This window comes from Phasianus colchicus, chromosome 2 (genome assembly GCF_987193195.1).
Source record: "Phasianus colchicus chromosome 2, bPhaCol1.hap1.1, whole genome shotgun sequence".
Taxonomy (NCBI): domain Eukaryota; kingdom Metazoa; phylum Chordata; class Aves; order Galliformes; family Phasianidae; genus Phasianus; species Phasianus colchicus.
The window spans coordinates 2,760,077-2,780,733 of NC_143437.1; the positions used below are offsets into that span (position 1 = coordinate 2,760,077).

General features: G+C 40.9%; 1 protein-coding gene and 1 long non-coding RNA gene across 4 annotated transcripts; one reads left to right on the plus strand and one right to left on the minus strand.

Annotated features, from left to right (window-relative positions):
- Positions 1 to 1,302: 1,302 nt before the first annotated feature.
- Positions 1,303 to 19,829, minus strand: CFAP36 (cilia and flagella associated protein 36). The gene is made up of 10 exons (XM_031597879.2): positions 19,558 to 19,829; positions 15,316 to 15,380; positions 14,360 to 14,461; positions 13,341 to 13,455; positions 12,308 to 12,395; positions 10,748 to 10,799; positions 8,391 to 8,514; positions 3,999 to 4,162; positions 3,436 to 3,591; positions 1,303 to 1,459 (listed from the first exon to the last, which is right to left on the minus strand). Exons 1-10 carry the CDS (start codon positions 19,673 to 19,675, stop codon positions 1,373 to 1,375), a joined length of 1,071 nt encoding a protein of 356 aa, XP_031453739.2. The 5' UTR covers positions 19,676 to 19,829; the 3' UTR covers positions 1,303 to 1,372.
- Positions 8,521 to 19,336, plus strand: LOC149918816 (uncharacterized). Of its 3 annotated transcripts, none has more exons than XR_016463811.1 (3): positions 8,521 to 9,265; positions 17,595 to 17,813; positions 18,258 to 19,336. It is a non-coding gene; the product is annotated as an uncharacterized LOC149918816 (long non-coding RNA). The 3 variants fall into 3 exon arrangements; XR_016463810.1 differs by lacking the exon at positions 8,521 to 9,265 and adding an exon at positions 16,799 to 17,017; XR_016463812.1 differs by lacking the exon at positions 8,521 to 9,265 and adding an exon at positions 17,333 to 17,477.
- Positions 19,830 to 20,657: the final 828 nt, after the last annotated feature.

A 20,657-nucleotide genomic window follows, 5' to 3' on the forward strand; every position in this document is an offset into this window, starting at 1 on the left:
GGACATGGAGGATCTGAATGTCCCTCACTGGTCAAAGCAGAGCTGCCTGCAGTATTGCTGGTGCGTGCTTGCTCTCCCGCTGACCACTGTCTCTCTTTCTTCTCAAGTCTTTTCTCCATCAGTAAAGATGATAAACCACCTCCAGTGCTACTCAAGCAGCAGAGTTGCACCGTGTGCCTTTACTAACCTAAGGCTGAAAAACTGTTACCTGGCCCGTGGACCCGGGCTGTCCTGATGCTCTGAACAGCTACCCGAGGCAGCTCCTCTCAGGCTCTGACTGAAGCGTGTCAGTGCTCACTCAGTGCTCCCCACCACGTCAGCTCTCTCCTCAAGTACCATCAGGAGCTTAAAAAATGCTTCAGACCAGCACGAGTTTTTTTCTAACAGCAAAAACAAGAACATTACCAACTTTTGCAGCTACTAGAAAAACTGTACCAAGGAGCATTGAGCTGTGCAGCTCACGGCTGGGGCTGTCACCTCGCATCTCGGCCCCCAGGGGTCGCCCACGGCTGCTTCCCCTGCACGGATCCTGCTGGGGCCCTTCCACTACCACTCCTTTGGGAAAAGTAAAGAACATCTGCCAACATGTATCAGTTATAAATGCTATTTTAATAAAAAGCTACACGGAATTTGAAGTGGTTGGGCTGTTTCTTTTAATGTCAGAGTTACAGTCAACAATGTGCTAAGGGCACCCTCTCCCGTGCTTCATTTTAAGTCTGCCAAAGACAAACTGGTAAATGATTTGTTTAAAGACTTGACTTTGGGACCAAATTGCTCTGGTGATGTTCCTAGTTCTTACTTCTGTTTTGTTCTTTAACTTATTCATAGCAAACTTGGATCTATGGTACAGGTAAGTGTCCTGGAAGGTGTGTACAGCAGCGTAACCTCCAGCTCTCCTCACTTCATGCTGCATGAGCTGTTCCTTCAAATACAAGATGGTCACAATAGCACTTCCATGTGAACTCAGACTCCATTACAGCCCAAAATAATAGTTTATTTCTGATATTCTAACGAACCAAATTCTATAATCTTTAGAAAAAGTTATTCAAATCTGTTCGTTCCCATTTTTTAGCTATTATTTTAACAGATAAATATTTGCTTTTGTTGTACATTTGAGTGGCTGAGGCTGTGAAACTGCCTCACTGTTGAGCACGTTCCAGTGAAAATCAGTGAGTTTTCATCATTCTGGAAAACCTGTTTTCAATGTATTTCAGCATAACTTCAAATATTTTATACAAAGTACAGAGTGAGTTGTCTGAAAGCTCTATAAAAACAAGTGCGAGATACTTGAAAACAAACCCGTTCCATTATTGGTTACAATTTATTCTAAAAGATGCCTATGTTCTTGAGATCTGCAATGAGCTGCTTACAATTACCGCTTATTAATAACTTCTTCTTTTAGTTTTTCTGCGAGCACTTTCCTCTTCTGCAGTAATTTTTGCTTCTCTTCTGAAACTTCCTACAAACAAAATGGGAAAAAAAAAAAACTGCAATAAATAAACTGCACGACTTCCTAATACGTACTGCAGCTTCTAATGCTAACTGCTACCCAGGCAGCTGAGCCACAGCAGGCAGTGCTGGCAGAGACCTTTTTTCCTGACAAGGAGCAGCCAAAGAGCATCACTTTCAGACCTGATGCTGCACACCCACCCCTTCAAACTTGCTTGCAACCCAAAATGATGCAAAAAGTTTCTTCGTTTCTTGGGAAGCGGATCCTGCAGTGTCTTAACTTTACTGGTGCTGCTCAGGAGTTCACCCATCAACACTATGGGCACATCCTGAGCATATTAAAACGCTCAGCAATTACAAAACACTCCTGAGATGATAAAATTTCTTATCTTAAGTGGCTTCTCTTTGCTAAAAAGCAGCGATTTGCTTTTTAATAGCATTACTTTCTTTTTTAAGGTTTTCTACTACCTCCCTTATCCACATTGAGAGTTTAAGATTTCTTTTCACATAAACGTTACAAACAATGGGTCTGATAAAAACACATTACATCATATTAGTTATAATAATGATTAGCAGAAGGCAGAAGTTTTCTTTTTTCTCCTGATGCCTGACCTACACTGACAGCTTTATCCTGCCATAGGATGCCAGTCTTTATGGCTGTACCTGCTTTCCTTGGCATAGCTAACTGTTTTTCCCAGATGTGATTTTCTATCACAAGGATTTCTGTGATTGCTGCACCTTTTGTATGCTAAGGAATGATGAGTTAATTCATTGACTGACGAGTCTGTCCTTGAGTTTATCTCCCTGCACTGCCCAGAATACTGTGTGTTTTACACAAGGCATTTGCCTAACAGACTGAAAAGCAGCAGCAGCCTTTTTTTTTTTTTTTTCCTTTTTCTACTGTGCCTTATGGAAGCAGGATTTGATACAAGAGTGGCTCTGTTGTTTTCACTGATGTTTCTCCTTGCACTGAGAACTTGCTGTTACCATCACAGGTTTCACCTCTTTGCACTAAACATGCAAGGGCAAAGCCCTCTTTAAGAGAGATCTGCTGATTGTCCAAGTTGTAAAGTCAGACTGTGACAAATGCCTCAGTCATTACTGCAGATGGAACCAAGGTGGTGACAGGATGACCAGCTGAAACAGCAGCAACACACCACAAGCCAACCAGATGCTGCTGCATTTCAGTGTCTACCAACTAGAATAATGGGATGAGGATCTCTTGAAGACATAGGCTTATTACTACAGTCACAATTAAATCTTCTTTCTGAGGTGCAGAACTATCCCACAGAGCTCTCCCTGATACATCTGAACAGAGAACATGTTTATAGCTACCAACCAACACGGCTGGGAGACCATTCACATTTGTATGTGGGACAAAAACACCACGAAGAATGGAATAGCTCTCTTGTATCTCTACAAACTTACCAATCCCTTTCCTATAATTCTAATTCTTCCACAAGTATTTCCTTGTATTGGAGGCAACTGGATAGATGACAGCAGCATCTACTCTTCAGAGTGCCTTGCCTTTTTAAATTGCATTATCACATCACTTCTAGTCCAGTGGCTGATTTGTTAACCAGGGATTTATTTATTTGAAAAAGGAGCAAAACCCTCCGAGATCAGGAGAACTAAGCAAGTTTTTCTACGTAAAATTGGACTTTGCAAAATATATTTTTTTTCTGTCTTAGCTGGAAAAAAAATGGATTTAAGGAAGCCCAAATTGTTGGCCAAAGGATTAGAAGAAAACCAACACTCTAACAGTTCATAAACTTAATCAAGAGGATTTGGCAATACAGAGGTGAAATGCTAACTTAATGATTAAAACTTTTAGCCTGTACTCTTCTGCAAAGTGACCTGAAAATAGTTCCACTACTCCCACCACTTGCTCCTTTAATACTGCTACCACACTCAGCCACATCTTCACTGAAACTGCCTGACTGTTATAAAGCCGTCAGGATGATTTTAAGTATTTGAACCCTTTACCTCTTTGGGAGATGGTTCCTCCTCCTTCTGGTCTGTGTTCGTGGGTGGTATTATATTATTTCTTGACTCTTTCTTTGCAGCTATCAGCATATCTCGTTTTTTCTTAAGATAGTCTTCCCGTTGTCTCAGCTGCTGCTCGTCAAGTTCTGGGGTATTCTGAATGTTTTTGAAGTACATTTGGAAATAAGACACATGACAAAATTAAGTTATGTATTCATTAAATAATAAAAGCCTGTACATCAACTTTGCCTCTCAACTTAGTAGCTTGTTTTCAGAAGCCAAGTGAAAACTTCAAGCCATAGCTGTCTTATTAAGAACTTACCACAAGGTTAAAGGCTGAATGCTAAGTTCTAGAATTCTACTCTTAAAAATGGAGTGGTGGTCTGAACTTCATGCAAATTAAAGTGCTAAATACGATAACAGTACTTGCATGCTGGTTAAAAGAAATGCATTACAATAACAAAAGACATATTATAAACATAATACTATTTTCTGTCTACTTTCTGTGTCATTCTAGGTTCTGTTTCAGGGGCAGAAGGCATTGCTGGTTGCTTTAAACTTACATGTCCTTCTGGTGCAGCTTTCTGTGCTGCACTTTCTGCACGTTTTCCAGATGCTCTTTTCTTCATGTCCTCCTTCCCTTTGGTGGGCTGAGGTAAGCTCTCTGGGCCTTTCTGTGGTGGGCGGACTGGTTTTAAGTCTGCCCTTGCAGATTGCCGAGATTCCTCTAAACAGCAATTTCCCATTAAAAAAAAAAAACAGTAACACATCAAGTAAAGAATAAATAGAGGGTTTCCTCTAATATTAAGATCTCTCCTCTAAAAAAAGGGAAGACTTGCTTAAAAAGGGGAGAAAGTTGATTTTATATTCTTTTCATAAAACTCACCATCAAAAACCACTGGTAAGTAACGTATTTATACTACTAAGTAATGCTTTACATTAAAGCATCACTACTGCGATTATGAATTATTGTGAAATGCTTGTGTATGGGAACTGCTGAGTCACAGCCTGACCCACTGACTGAGCACCTGGGGAAAGGAGCTGGTCAGCCCTGGGAGCACAGGTGAAGGCAGTTCAGCTGTGTGACAGGAAGGGGTGGAGCCTGGCTGCACCTCTCTTAGACCCCACTGGGGAAGGATTTCTCTCTGCAGATCCCTCCCTGGTGAAGCTTTCCCCTGCTGACCTGGAACCTTCCCTTCAGATATGGGTAAGCAATCTTTTTTCCCTTCTCTTATAACATCTTTCTATCATGCCAATTCTCCCATCATATTGTTCTAACCTATTTCTACAGCTTGGAATGTAATTTCACACGCAGTATTCCAGTGGGCAGTTTATATCAAGATTATACCCTCGCTCTCTGTGTTAATTAAGAGTCAGTAATCAGCAGTCCACACAGCACGCTTCAGCCAGCTCCAAATACAAGGGTGCTGCTTCAGTTTTCAGCTTCAAAGAACAGGATCAGGCAATACTTTTGTATTTAAGTGAACGTGTAAGGGAGAGGGAAGGAAGTGAAAACTCAAGGTGCAAGGCATTATGCTGGCCCCAAAACTGGGAGGTTACCTATTCAGACCCACAGCTTAAGATCTCATTTTCAGAACTGATCTTCTAGGATCCTCTAGGAGAGGATACACTAGAAGTTGACTTTGTGCCTGACATCAGCAGAGCTCAGAGCCCCAGGCAGGCTGGCTGGAGGCTGCCAGGGGAGCTTTGGGCAGGGAAGCTCAAGCAAGGTTCAGGTGACCCCAATGCCTTCCTTCCTCAATCAGCTCACTCACCTTGCCCAAAGCAACTGTCCTGAAAATACTGGTATCAATGCAAAAACACTAAGAGCGCAGTAAGAATTCTAGTGCAGTCTCTTTAAGTGTATTCTGTGATCTCTGAGTTAAGATGTGCAACTGAATGTAGCAAACTAGAATTCTACAATGATGCACTACGGCTTTTTTCAGTAATGTTTAGAAATAACTGGCATTAGTATTAAAGTATGAGCAGTTTCCTTGGCTTCTATCAAAGCACAGTAAGAGATAGCATAGCCTAGCTTCACTGACACTAGTGCAAAGCAAACAGCTGTTCACTGAGTTGTCTGTGGGTTTTTTGTTGCTGTTGTTTTAAGTTAAAGCATGGAATAGTTTAGTTTGATGCTGCTGGTTCTTTCGTACAGAAAATGATAATAACTGTGAAAAAAGCAGTGGGGAAAAGCAAAGGAGAGAGAATGCTCAAAGCACAGAAAACAAACTAGGAAAGAAATGTAAAATAAAGATGAAGAACTTGTGTTTCAGTGAAATATGTCTATCACTTTATGATAAATGAAATTGCTTAGAGGTACCAAGAGAGCTAAAAGTGCTAGGAAGAATCTTCACACCAGGGCTGCCTTCTTTAAAAAGTAGGGAAAAAAGACCTGAAGAACACACACCTCATGCCAAACACCAGAACCAACACTATGAACAGGGGAAACTACTTACCAGGAAGTAGTCCTTTGAAATGTGTAGTGTGTGTGTGCATTCATACTGTTGCTGTCCATATTGCAAACACTCAAGCTGGAGATGTTTGTGTCCTAGCAGTACCTGTGGGATGTGATCATAGGACCCTCAGTTTCACTTGACTCACAAACCTGAAAAGACACTAAGGAGACAAGGGAAGGAGGAGGGTCGATGGCAAATGTACAAATAGACAATGTCTCAAAGAATTGTAATTGTACTGGCATGTAACCTATTCTTTCCTTTGAGAATTTGTCTATATGTACATTCATACTGTGGGTGACTAAGCTAAGCAGTGCTTTTTGATGTGGGCAAACACTTCAGTCTTCTCAAAAGGCAAGCACCCAGGACCACTCTAGCAGGTGCTGCGTCCTTATCTGTGCTGGATGCAAACACAGCTGGCAGGTATCAAGAAAGGGAGGTGTTCTTCAGGAATGCTGGAAAGGTCACCTGCATTCAACACTGTGCTGTCTGTAACTATTACTATGAAACTTACCTTCCTATCTCCTAGCAGTGCAAGAAGTTGGGTGGTCATTGTACAGGATGAATGGTTTTGCAATCTCTCATTTGTGAACCACTAACAGGGTTCGCCAAAGTGGAAATTAAGAAGATTTAAGCAATTGCCATTAGCTTCAAATTCATTACATAGTAGAAAACTTTTAGCGACCCACCAAATGAAGTTTGTGATCTTAAAGTGAAACTGTGTGTATGGGAACTGCTGAGTCATGGCCTGAACCTCTGATTGATCACCTGAGGCGAGCAATGAGTCAGCCCTGGGAGCACAGGTGAAAGCAATTCACCTGTGCTGCAGGAAGGAGTGGAGCCTGGCTCCACATCTCCTAGACCCATTTAAGAGCTGACTACCAGTGGGGAAGGATCTCTCTCTCTCTTTGGAAGATCCACTCCACTGGTCTTTCCTGAGTGAGCCCACAACACGGGTAAGCATCCTATTTATTCTCTTTGTCTTGCTGTGCCTAACTCTCTTGCTTATTTCATTATTATAACATCTTAGTGTTATTTGATTATATAATATTCCTTTATGTAATTTTCATTGATTATACACTGTGTAAGATGATGAAAAGGCATATGGCTGAAATAAAAGAAATACATGCCTGACAAAAGATAGGGGGGTGCTATATTTTCCTAACTGAGGACTATTTTTGTGTAAGGAGTCACATTGCCAAGTTGATGCTCCCTTGGTATGGGATACCTCCCTCTTCTCAGATAAGAAAGGCAAGCTACTCTGTTCTGCACTAAGGTGACTCTTCAAGTGAGAATACAGCCAGGATCTGAGAACAAGTCTGGTGGGCAGTGAGGGTCTGGAACCAAACCACACTGAGAAGAAAGACAGAGGCACAGAATGCTGTGCCCTTTCCTAGCATTGCATGTGGTACTATGCAGAAGAGACTCAAGCTGAAGTCATGACCTTGTTATCCAAGATGGAGCTTTAGGTGAGAGCCCGTGCTTTGGAGTTAGATATTAAGAGACTGAGCTAAAAAGCAGTCCTCAGTTCTGTATGAGAATAATCTGGAAGAAGATTCACAGTATGCACACTCCTTGATTTTATTTTTTTTTTGCCCTCACTACTAACTGAAACCACTATAACCAAACTGGAGGATAAGCTGTGACAAGCTGTCTTAGTATCCTCTTGGAACAGGTGTGTTGTTGTATGATGCCAGCTCTACAAAGCAAGAAGATTCTCAAAGAGCTGTCTGACTTCTCATCTTTGGTGTTTAAGGAGCATTTAAATGCCCAGCTTCAGCTGAGCAGGCACAAGAACAGCAAACAAGTTCTGACTCCCAGGCTCCGAGATCCCCTGTCTCTCAAATACAGGATTAAGTCCTGCAGATCAGTAATCTAATGGTGCCACTGAAAGGTGGCATAACTATGCAAAAATAAGAGGAATCAAATCAGGCTAAGAGAAGAATACAAGTATACCTGCAGACCTTCTGCATTCTTCCAAGAGTGGAAAGCAGAGAATCAGAGTTTAAACAACTGTAACAAAATTTTTCAAGAAGGGCAGAAAAAATAAGGAAAAAAGATATTTCTAAAAGGTGATGCTCTTTTCTTTCACATTTCCTATCACGAAGGACACTAAGTCAGTTTTAAAGAACTGAGGGTCTGACAACCACTTCATGTATTAACGGCCAGAAATTAATGCCCATAAAATGGCCCAAGGATACCCCACAGGTACTACCAAGGCTAAAAGTATCCAGCTCAAGTGTCTGTGATATGAAAACTTAGTGTGAATGCATACAAAGATGAGTAAAGGACACATGGAAAAATAACTAAGGACAGCGCAGACTTATTTGCTAAAATTGGAACTGTATTATTGAAAGTGACCTCAGAATATCAAACTACAAATTTTTCACAAACTCTCTTTAAGAATAAATTCCACTGAGATGCAATGCTTGTTTCTGAGGATCACCTGTGTGTGTGTATTTGTGTTGCACATCTACTATTGAACTTTCTCAAAATTACCTAATGATAACTTTGGAGTTTCTTCAGAACCATCAGCTCCCTCAGTAGACTCCTTAACTTTTACAGTTTCTCTTGAATCTCCTGGAGAACTGGTCACAGCTGGTGATTTGCATTTAGCACGTGCCTTAAATTAAAACAGCAAACAAAACCAAGCATTACAATTCCCATCACTGTATTCCAGGCATCAAACAACCAATACACAGGAAACTTGTGGAAACTCCTAATTAAAATGGTGTTGTTTACACTATGTATATTGCATTGTCAAAGTGAACAAAGCAAACTGCTTATTTTGTTTTACTGATAGGAATGTTTGTGCTGGCTTATAACTATAAATGAGCTTCTCTGTTTATTTTAGTTCAAAACTTATTCTCTAACCAAAAATCAAAATTGAGAACATTAGATAAATTGACATTTTGTTTCCCAGCTACAAATGGGTAACTTAGGGTTGTTTTTTTTTACTATGCTTTGCTTGTGACTTTCAAACAGACCTTCACCCACCATAGAAACATGTTGTACAGTAAGAGAACTTAGGAGCATATACTGAAGTTAGAAATAAACAAATAATCACCTGAATGGAAGTAATAGATTGGATGATTTCTGATGCTGCTTTACCTCTATGCTTGTCTGAGAAATCTCAACAATGCAATCCACCTCTGAAAAAGCTGGAAATCGCCCAGAAAATATCTATACTACTCATCAGCCCTCTGATTCATGCTTTTCTGTTGAGTTAAACTGAGTGAATTTGTATTAATTCTGTAGCCAGACTTCCTGCCAATGCTTTCCAAATAAGTTTTGCATTATTAAACTCTTATGGTCTGGTCCTATGACTGAAAGGAAGTAGCAGAAGATATCCCAATGGGATCAGTCATGCTAAGGTAAGTTTAAACAGTATTTTCCATGTGCTCTTTGCTATGTTTTTCTATGGATAGGAGGATTTAAGAATTCCACCTTAGAGCAAATAAAACTGATGTACCAAGTTTTATCTTTATGAAATATGCAGAAGACTCTTCCAATAATTAAGTACTTTGGCTGACAGAATTACATATACTGGGAAATATGTCTTCAAAAAGAACCGCTAAATGGAATTAGATGTTGTAAACTGTGAAGTGCAGTTCATGAGGTACAGCTCCATGCATGCATTCCTATTCCAAGAAGAAACAGTTCAGTGGCTAGGCAGAAAAATGAGACACTACTGTAATCTGGCATGTTTATCAAGAATACTGATGTTCTTGGCTGGTCTGTAAGGATTTGGGTAAGCCTGTATGTTTGATAGAACACCATTTGTTAAAATGAGACGAAGAGCTTCTAGGTTTTGTAGAACAGGTGACTCATTTCCTGGAATGCATCATTGTAACATAGGAAACAATGTTTTTTTTTCACTATTTTTCTGCAGTGTCAGAGGATGGGAGTGGTTACTTTGGTAGAATTTCAGTAACATGACTATCATCTGCATGTATCATAGTTTGAACTAAGGAACAAGCTTGGAAATGAAGTGGAGACCTCTGCAGTAGTTAGATTTGGCCTCCAGGTAGCTTCCTCTGTCAATCAGGCTGAAGAAACACAATACTTTCTCTTTTCAAATTTACCAGGCTCAATTTCCTATAATGGAAAAGAACAGAAAAGCAATTTTGCTCCCTTCTTAAAAAGCTTACAATTCTAGTGTCTTTTGTATAGTTGAAATATATTTTCCTGTTGAAGGGGAGATTTATCGACACACTTTCACTGTAGAAACTACAGCCATTGTAGTTGCTGCTGCTTCCTCAGAGAAGCCTTCCTCAGACTTCAATCTGCTCGCTTCTCAGTTGCTTAACAACTGGCAGTTCAGCCAGTCCCCACTTACATTCAGTTACCTGAGTGATGGTTTAACTTGGAAGGGATTTCTAGTTTCTGGTGATTAGTTCTGGCAGCACTGGGCTGACTTAATGAATAACTATAGTGTCTATGAAGCAATCCTTCTCATTCCTGAGAGATTAGGAATACTGTAGTCACTAAGAAGCTTACACTTTGAAGTTCCTTTGATCTTGACAAAATTGGTAATTCACATGTTCTCTAAATCTGAAAGGCTGACACCCATTGCCAGAATCTTACAATTCAGGTACTAAAGGAATATGCTTATGAGCTGCATCAAATGACTGGTGAATACTGGTATTATACATGGCATTAATGTCAATGACACCATCAAGAAAAACATAAACAACAGAACATACCCTTCAAAATGAAGACCTTGTTGACAGAGCTTTTATTTGCTTAGGGTGGCATGTGCTGCCTTGGAGTGATACAGTTGATGCCTGGGACAAGAATATTCAAAGTATTTCTCAATCCTCAGCATAAACCATCTAGAAAGATAAGATACTCACTTCTTCCATCCGTCTCCTTTCTTGCTCTATTTCATATTCTTCCTTAGATTTCCTGTAACACAAGACATAAGTTGAGACTTCTTTGGTACCAATGACTTCTACGTAAATTCAGCACTGCTTAAATAGTTGGAGACAATCAAATCAATTGTTGGATAATGTGAACAACATAATATGTCCAAAATACATTGGTTCCTCTGAAAGCAGTGTCTCCTATTTATTTCCACAGAAATAACAACAGATACAACGGAGCACAATGACACAATTTGGTAAATTCTCAGCTACAAAATATTTTTCAACACAATCACCACTAACTAAGCATTTTCAGCAGCAATGAAAAAGAGCCTGTGTTCAGTGCTCCTAAAGTCTTCATGACTGTCCAGAACATGGCTTGTCTTCCACGCCACTGTCACCATTGCTGATCATCAAGCACCTCGCTGTGCTAATATCCAGTGCCTGGTCTCCATAAACATTCAGCCAGCATCTATGAATTTCAGTGGGTGCAATTGTTTTTTCAGTGTAAAGGAATCCAACGACACACCTTGGCTTCATATGTGCTTCTGTGTTAGATGCTATCTTGTCAGAGTGCCCCTCTGCTGCCATCTGTCATCTAAGCAACAAAATGTAACCAGACATTGGTGGGAAGGTTCAAACTCTACTGCTGTACTACCAACATCTGCCTCTGATGTTGTAGGCCAGCATCATAACACAGGAGGCATTTCTTTCAGAGCAGCCTACGTATTTTTGTGACTTAAATGAAAATACATTCTTGAAAGAGAAAACCATGATAGATGTACAGAACTCAGTCCTCTATCTTTCCCTGAGCTAAAATAATTGTATATGGATTTCCAGGGCTTGTCTATCTATCCATTCTTTGACTTGCTAAAGACTGAAAGTATTTCCAGAACACAGAGGGCAAATATAATATTACATATTATAAAATATTAATATGTTGTTATATATTATAAAATTAATGTTATTATTTGTTTATGATTCTTTACATATGGGTGAACTGGGAGTGGAGGAGAATCAATAGAAGTTGTATCAGTCCTCATGCATCTTAAATCACAGCAGGAGACACTGAACACAACTAAGGAGGAGGCTGTGGAAATGAATTCTGCAGAAGCAGAATTTGCCTTTCCAAGGCTTTAAAGGACACAGAACGAAGTATGGTATCCTTGTTAAGGAGTAATAAAGCTGCTATAAGCAGTGTTGATCGTATATCTCCAGTCCTGGGTTAAGAGTGCTCACAGAACAGCTTACAGTTAGTGTGCTTCTTTGTCCAAAGTCACTGAACACAGCTCTGCCTTGAGATTCAGAGGAGAATGGAACCAGTGGGGCTTTTAAAGTTGCACATCATTCCATGAATCACCAAGGTGGTTCCACCATGGCAGAGTAGTAATTCTTACGTCTTTAGATACCCTTGATCACATCCACTGTCTAGCACAATTCATTTTTCTCATGCCATCTGAAAGCAGTTTCCCAGAAAAAGCCTGACGTATTATGTCCTATATCCTTTTATTTTAAAGGAAGGTGGAAAGCAGGACTGATTTCTTATTTTACCTTAGAACCTCCCTGAGTATTTTCATTTCTTCTTGTTCAATTTCACTGAATACATCTGAACCCTCTGTCAAACAGTCAGGCAACACACCTATCAAAAAATAAAATGCATTACTCTAAAGAAAGTTATTTTGTACTCCATTGGCATCAGTGTTCAGACAAAGATGAGAAATAAATCTTGTTCAGATAAAAGAGAGAAAGAAATAAATATACCTAATCCTTCCTTACTGTAAATTGTTTACAAAATGATTTTAGATCCTCAGTATCAAGTTGCAAGTAGCAAAAAGGCAAAAGTTTCTGAAGTAAAACAGGTTTTGATATCTGAGGGCAAAACATAAGGCACAGTCTGCATTGATTGTTATATGGTATTTCCTGCAGACTATAAATCAACCATGGTTAAACAAACCATTTTCAAATCTAGGTGTTGCATTAAACTTAAAATTTAAGAATTATTCTGTGAAAAAAACGTGCACCCAGTAAGACAAAGTAATAGCATTGAAGACAAGGATGAAAAGAGGGAGCAGATAAAAAATACTTCGAGAAACATCAACAGAGCAGTAGAGTTGGGTGTAGAATGCATTTCCTTTAACAGCACTTATCTATTACAATAATGAAGGCCAAATTTCTGCTCTATGGATCTTTCATGTGCAAATGCACAGTGTGTACTGCAGGGTAGGCGTGACAGACCAACACTGCTCTGCAAATAGCACAGTTCAGCTACCAGCACTATTGCTGTTGATAATCTGATGCAATTAACACTCAGCAAAATTCTCTAGCAAAAAACAGATCAAGTTTCATCCAAAATCTTAGAGTTCACAATCTGTTACTTGAAAAAGGAAAATAGATTGCTGTGTCTGAGAATATAATCCAAGAACTAAATACTGAAATCCTGGTCTCAGTAAAACCAGCTCAGTGTTTTCCCTTAACTTCAACTTCAGCATTCTGTTTTCATTTATAACTGGATTACACAGCCTTAAAACAAACAAACAAAAAAAGTAAATGTGAGGCTTCTTTTTTTTTCTTTTCTACTTCTTACCATTTCTTTCTTTCATGACTCTAATGGCTTGCAATTGCATTTCAATATTTTTCTGCACCATCATTTTTTTAAATAGTCTAAAATCTTCTGCTGCCAGCACTGTCTGCAAAATGGCCTGTGGGAGGGAAGGTATGCACAAATTAATTAAAATACAGAAATCAAAACCTTCTCAGTTTGCTGGAAATTATGTTAAAAATTAAATTCTGTGGAACTTGTTTTTAATAACTCTATCTCATTCTTTTATCTGTCTACTTTTTCTAGCTATGTAAGTTGAGCTTGTAGACAAGAAAAGAATTTGAGGGTTTATGTCCTTGGATCATCATGGCTACATATTATCATAAAGCCTGGATGGTTTCCCAGTATAACTTTACAATCACAATTTGTTGGATTTCTTGAACAAGTCTGTAAGCTTAAGCAAGGAATGTGCACTCTGACAAACCTTGCTGGAGGAGACATTTTCAACAAAGTACTTTGCACTGGCAGGAGGAGCTCCCACTTCTCTGCCCCACACACCTGAGACAATTCCTAAAGATAACTTTCAGCAGGTGAAGCAGTACAGAATCATGCCTTGTCTTCCCAGGGCAATCTCTGTCTTACAGATTTTACTGTTTTATTACAAAATTGGAGGAAAATATCTTTTGCTTTTATGTCTGTTTTTTTTAATCTTCAAGTTTTTCTGCTACCATAAATGGACTGAATGCTACCATAAAGCTGACAAATCTGCAAATAAAGGTAGGTGGCAGACATACCTTTAAGCTTAGAGGTGTGGTTTAGAAAGTACAAAGCATGGAAGATAAATCTCAAAAGAGTGACACCACACAAGTGTCTGCTGCTATTTTAAAGATGCACATTTTGCTGCTCAAAGTTCACAATATAAACAGGTACATTAGGTTTTAGAACATTAAAGTTTGAAAAAGAAAGCTTTTCAAATATGTACGTTTGCATGTTCAAACATGCATCTGTGGAAAGACAAAGCTAAAAAATTAAATCCATGCATTCCTTAACAAAGGAAAATATACCTGTGAAGTGTGAGTCTTTGCAAGAGGAGATGAAAAAGCTTCCTGAAATTTCTCTTCAGTAATGCCAACTTCTGTAAGATAGCCTTCTAATAATTTTTCAACCTGTAAGAAATATAAGCCTTACTTTCTAAGAGATTTTTCCCTAAGAATCATGTTTTTTTTTGCCCAAAACTGTATCTTCTTTCCTGCTGCTGTTGTGTTTTTTAAAACTCACAGAGAAATGACTGCAATAATATGACTGATTTCTCTGATACTTCTGGCTTATTTGCTTTCATAAGCTGTTTTAAAGCAATACTGTTTTTTTTTGCTGAAACTGGTTATTGCTTAATTGAACCTCTCCAACTTCCAGGGACCTCACCTCTCTACCTTCTCTCCAGACTCCCAGCTGATATTCCTCACCATTTGTACTTTTTAAGTAAAAGGATTTTTTTGCCAGTCTGTGCATCCAATATCCTTCAGGATCACAGCAGAAATCACTGCTGGCCTATATTCATTCCACTCATGGTTCTTGATATCAAGTACTACCAAGCCTTGTTATAAGGAAATGTTTTAGAAAACTGTGTGCATTGATTATAAGTATGCTCCAAAAGCATTCTGTATTTTATTCTGATACTTGAAATAATTCAGTAGGTTTACTGATCTCATAAGGAAACAAGTTTTACATGTTTTCTAACATTGTGCTGTTTGTCATTTTAACTTTCCATAACATGTGAAGGCTCTCAAGCTTATAAAACACAGTATTCTAACTAGCCAACGCACTCACATTAAGGAAAAATAGGTAACACTGGGTAAGAAAATATAACATTTCTGTGCTTACGCCTAAAAATGCACTGATAAGCATGACTGAAAGAATATCCAAATAACACTCATGGCATGCAACACTAGTAAATTCCGAATAACAAATACACTGCACATTCTTTCTTAGAATTCTACCACTAACAGTGAATAACACTCACCAGTGCTTGGTATTCCTGATAAATTTCTGTGTAAGACAACTTGCTTTCTTCTTCATCGTCAAAAACTGAAAAACACACATCTCTGAGTCAGTGCTTCAAGTACCTGTACTTCCAATACCAGCGCCACAAATTAATTTTCCATTTAGAGTAAGACTGACCTTTACAAGTTAATACATTTAAGCATCTGACAAGGTAAGACATGATCAATAATAAAAACCTACTTATTCCCACATTCAGGCTAACCATGTACTTGTGGTAATTTACTGTAAGACTTCTAACTTAATACTCGAAAAATGCATCTTCACAACAGAAGAGATTTCTAAGCAAGCTGAGGATTCAGCAGATAGATGCATTAAGAAGTAAGATTTAATGTAAGAACTACCATGTGAACTTGCATGAGGCTGTTCTAATACGGCAGTTGACATTGAACCAGGTTATTTATCTCTGCACACATCTAAATGAAGGCTGTGCTAATGACTTGAACCTTTATTTTAAATGCTGTTCACTGACAAGAAGCTGGTGTGATGCAGGAAAGAGAGATCCTGCTTGCAAAACAATTGAGAGAAAGCCCCAAAGAGAAGATTTGGTGCTGGTAATTTACTATTACTTGCTAAAATTTTATCTACCCTGGTCCAGACAAAAATGGGAATCCATGCAGCAGGTGCCATTATTATCCACGTAGACTCACATTAACATTAACAACTCCTGGCTGGAAATACCAAGCTAATGATTTCTGTACCACAGAACAGAAGCAGCAGAAAGCAAGAGAAATGCAAGACAGGAGGTTTTACACTTACATTTACAATTTGCATTTTTATCATGTCAGCAATGAACAGAAGTAATGTAAAACCTAGCAATTAAAGCAGAGGCTTAGAAGTAAGACATCGTCAGTTCCCTTCAAGATTAGCCACTCCACCTTGGACAAGTCACTGCCCATTTGCATGCTTTGAAGTCATCTGAAGAATAGGAATTCTGCATTACCAACTGGTGAGCGGGTGCGATTTTTTGTGACATCTGCAATGGTGATGGCATTTGTGTGACAGAATTAGTGCAACTCTCCCAGTAATTTACAGTGATTCTTAGAAAGATCATTTTCCAGCTGCAACAACTCTGAGGCAACGTCAGTCAGAACCTAGATGTGATGTAAGATGGTTGCTCCTAACAGATAGCATCAATTTATTACAACATGAAGCAAATATCAAAATCTAATCAAACAGTTCTGGCCCTCTAAGTAACACAAGGAAGCTGGCTTTTCAATAGATAGAATTTGGAAAGCCAACAGTTGCTTTTGTTTCATTTCTCTACCTAGGAAAATGTTTTTTTTTTCCCATATCATTTCATTAAAAAAAAAAAAAAAGAGGTTTCAGAAGTGTATAACAAAACATTCAAATGGTAGAAAATGCTTGTTCCACAAAAATAGTACTATAAATCCTACTTTTAAAGTAAAATGTCAGTTTCTATATTGACCACCTGTATGGGAACTGCTGAGTCACAGCCTGAACCTCTGATTGATCACCTGAGGCGAGCAATGAGTCAGCCACGGGAGCACAGGTGAAAGCAACTCACCTGTGCTGCAGGAAGGGGTGGAGCCTGGCTGCACCTCTCCTAGACCCATTTAAGAGCTGACTACCAGTGGGGAAGGATCTCTCTCTCTTTGGAAGATCCACTCCACTGGAGTTTCCTGAGCGAGCCCACGACACGGGTAAGCATCCTATTTATTCTCTTTGTCTTGCTGTGCCTAACTCTCTTGCTTATTTCATTATTATAACATCTTAATGTTATTAAATTATATAATATTCCTTTATATTTTCATTGATTATACACCACCATATTACAAACCCAAGATGGTGAAGATTCTTAACTGCCTCTATTGTCTTCTGCATCTCCTTCCCCCTGGGGATCTCTGTGATAGCCATTGCAGGCCCTAACCTTTGTCTTTATGTCTCCCTTCCCTTCTACCCCCTCCTGCTCCTTATCCCCTGAATACCCAGGAGGGCTGGAGAAGGGACCTCACTGCTTCTCCCTGTACCAAAGAGACTGCCTCCAAGTCCTTTTCCTCACACAGTTCCAGGACGACATGGAAAGCAGAATGGAAAGCTTCCACAAACTGCTGTTTTCAGAGTCCGAACAAAAAGGACAAAGCTAAATGTCAAATAAAGCGAGTAAGGGTCAACATCCTTTCTGTATTAAACTGCATTAAGGAATAGTGTATTTGAATGGGGATCCTGGATTTTCTCAAGTTACGTCTCCTAAATCATGTAATGATCTTTTTCCTCTAGGTTTTGGCTCTGAGTTTTGGTCACCAAACAGGAAAGACCTGAAGAACCCAATACACCAGGACAAGATGGGAGGCCCAGATGTCCTTGGAGACAAACTCAGCATTTTCCTGCTAAAATTGAAAATCACTGCTAGCAAATTCCTCAAACAGGGTGACAGCTATGTGAAGTTTGAGTCCTCCCTGCTGGGACTGAACTGACTCATCTGCACTCACAGACACAGTAAGTATGAGAGCTCTTCTGTTCCTACCCCCAGTCCCACCCCCAGGTGGGAGTCACAGCTACCTGCTGCTGCTTTTTGTACCCTGTCTTTATCCTCCGGTCTTCAACATTACTGTCAAGCTCATTTATCTACAAGCAATATTTCAATTTAAACCTTAGAATATCTGAGTAAAACAGAAAAGCCCCTGCCCTTTAAGGCATGCCCACAGACTGAACTTGAGTTCTGCAGCCACAGAAATGGAAATTAATGAAGCCATGAGAAATTAGTCAAGTCCCCAGAAAGAGGGAGGGAGAAAGCAACGAATTAGCAACAGATACAACAATAGTAGGATCACTCCTACTAAATATGCAAAATAATTGCATACCCGTTATTAAAGCTCGAATTCTAGTTTTGAGGAATCAGAAATTGACAGTTAATTGAAAAGATGTCTTTTTTTTTTTCAGTCCAAAGGCTTTGAACGTTTTGAGAACAAAAAGAATTCTGCCCTGACAAAACACTTCAGTAACAGTGGTGGAATTAGCATATTTATGGAAAGGAAAAGCAAACAAGCGCAGAACTGCAATCAGAAGTTTGCATTTCTTCAACTGAGCTTCTTAGCAACCCTAACACTGCAGCAACACTTCCTCAGCCTTTTCTTTCTTCTCAATAGCTGCTGGGAGTTGTCCAACGAAACCCTGGAAGACCACTCGCTCCCATTTCTCTACTTTGCTCCTCTAATTTCTTACACAGCAACAAACTGGCAGGGGGCCATTATATAAGCCCGCTTCATGGAAATTTACAGAGGTTCCATAAATCTTCTTACTGCCAGTAAATTCCACTCAACCTTCTAAAGGAGAGATCACTGCTACAGAGAGGGATAATGCGCACCCTGATTCCTGAAACAAGAGAGGCAGCTCCCACCTATATCCCACTTCCACGGCAATCAAAACGCCTGAATGGCAAGAAGTCTGAGCAGACACTGATGCAAAAGCTCTAGCCATGCTTTCTCTGTTGCTTCCATGTGGCAGACTGGTAACTTTACCTGACCTTCTCATTTATCAGTGTACCAGGGAAAGGTGTGAGCGCCCACAGCGATCTTCAGAGGTCACGAAGGGTGGAAACAATTTCCAGATTCACAGCAGCCATCGGCAGGAGCTGCTGCACAGCACAAGGTGACAGCATCCGGAAGCCTTTGTGTTATAAGGTCACTGTTTCAGTGTTAAAACGTATCGATGACGGCTTAAAGGATTCTCCTCAAATAAAGCACTCCTTTTATTGCATGCTGAATAACTCAGGATAGGCGACTGCAACCAGCTTTTTATTTTATAATATACCTTCACCATCACTGGGGGTTTTCCACACTCATCTGACACCTGCTTGAACAGGTATTTCGCCCAGCCCTCCCAGCATGCTGAGGCTGTGGGGTGACAAACAACAGCCCATACAGATGATCAAGCAGGCTGCCTTTACCCAAACCTCTTAATATGTCTTAGTTTTCCTTCATATCGTCCTCCTGCTAAAAAACACCCCGTTTTTAGATACAGCTGACGGAACGAGCCGCAGCTTTAGCACGGCAGCTCCTCAGGTGCGACCCGGAAGGGCCGCATTTTATTCCACGTACCGCACAGCGATGCCTTCAGCTCCTGAGCGCTGTGGTCCCGTGCCGGCCTACCTCACCAACCCGCACCGAAGCGGGGCCGCCCCGCCCGCCCGCCAACCCGGCTCCTTCTCCGCCACGAAGCGCCTCAGCGCCCCGCCGCTCACCCTCGCACTTCTGCTCCATGAACTCCAACACGGGGACGGACCAGGCGGGCCCGCGGAGGAACCCGGCGATGCTGTCTACCACCCACTCCACGTCGGCCTCCTCCTCCTCCGCCGCCATGGCCGGGCAGCCCAGAGCGGCGCCGGGTTTGGGGTCGGGGGTCGGGCGGGTGGAGCGCGCACGCCTCGCCACGGCAACCGGCGTCACGGGACCAACGCGCGCTCCCGCGGAGGGGAGCGGGGCTGGGCGTGTGGGAGGGGGGGTTGTGAGGGGAAGGTGGAGGACGGAGGGCTGCCCTAATGGCCTATGGCCGTAATCAGATCATGGCTTTAGGGGAGGGGCGGTCAGCAGCCACAAATGCGGCGGCATTAAAAGATAGACTGGAAACGAGGCCTGGAGTGAGGTCACCGCTTCACGCGGCGCCGCGATCGCAGAAGAGACTGCGCGTGCAGCGGGGCTGAGGGGAGGGGATGGCAGGGCGGGAAGGCGGGCGCGGTCCTCTGCCGCCTCAGCCCCCCGCCGCCGCCTCAGCCCCCCGCCGCGAACGGCAACCATCTCTGAGTCCGCTTTTTTTTCCTTAAGCAACATTAATTCAGCCACTGTCCTTCCCTCGCGGCGCGGCTGCAAGGCTGAAGTGTTCTCCTTAGTGTTTAAATGTATTCACACACACGCCCCCCCTCCCCCCCCCTCGATGCTTTGCTGCTTCTGCGTAACTGATAAGTTGGGATGTTTTTTACACGCGAGCGATTTGTTTTTAAAACCCAAACGCCTGTTGTAAATGTGTTTATCCGCCGTTTTTTGCTTTTTGCTCAAGTACTGTCGCCATCCTGGTTGCCTCAGGCGATATTCTTGTTCTTAAGACTATCTCTTGTAGACATTGATGAGATTTTACCTGTGCATAGATGCAGTGCTGCGTGCCAATTAATTTATTGCCATCTCGAAAAGAGAACAATTCTATGCTGTCTTCACTACCTGGTGCCCCTTTATGATAGCCCACCTGTGCTTCCATTTCTGCACTCGGTTCTGTGGTCTGACCCCATTTGTAGCATAAAGCTTGCCTCCTGTAGAGCAGCCACTTCAGATTTGATGGTTGGCATGGTTT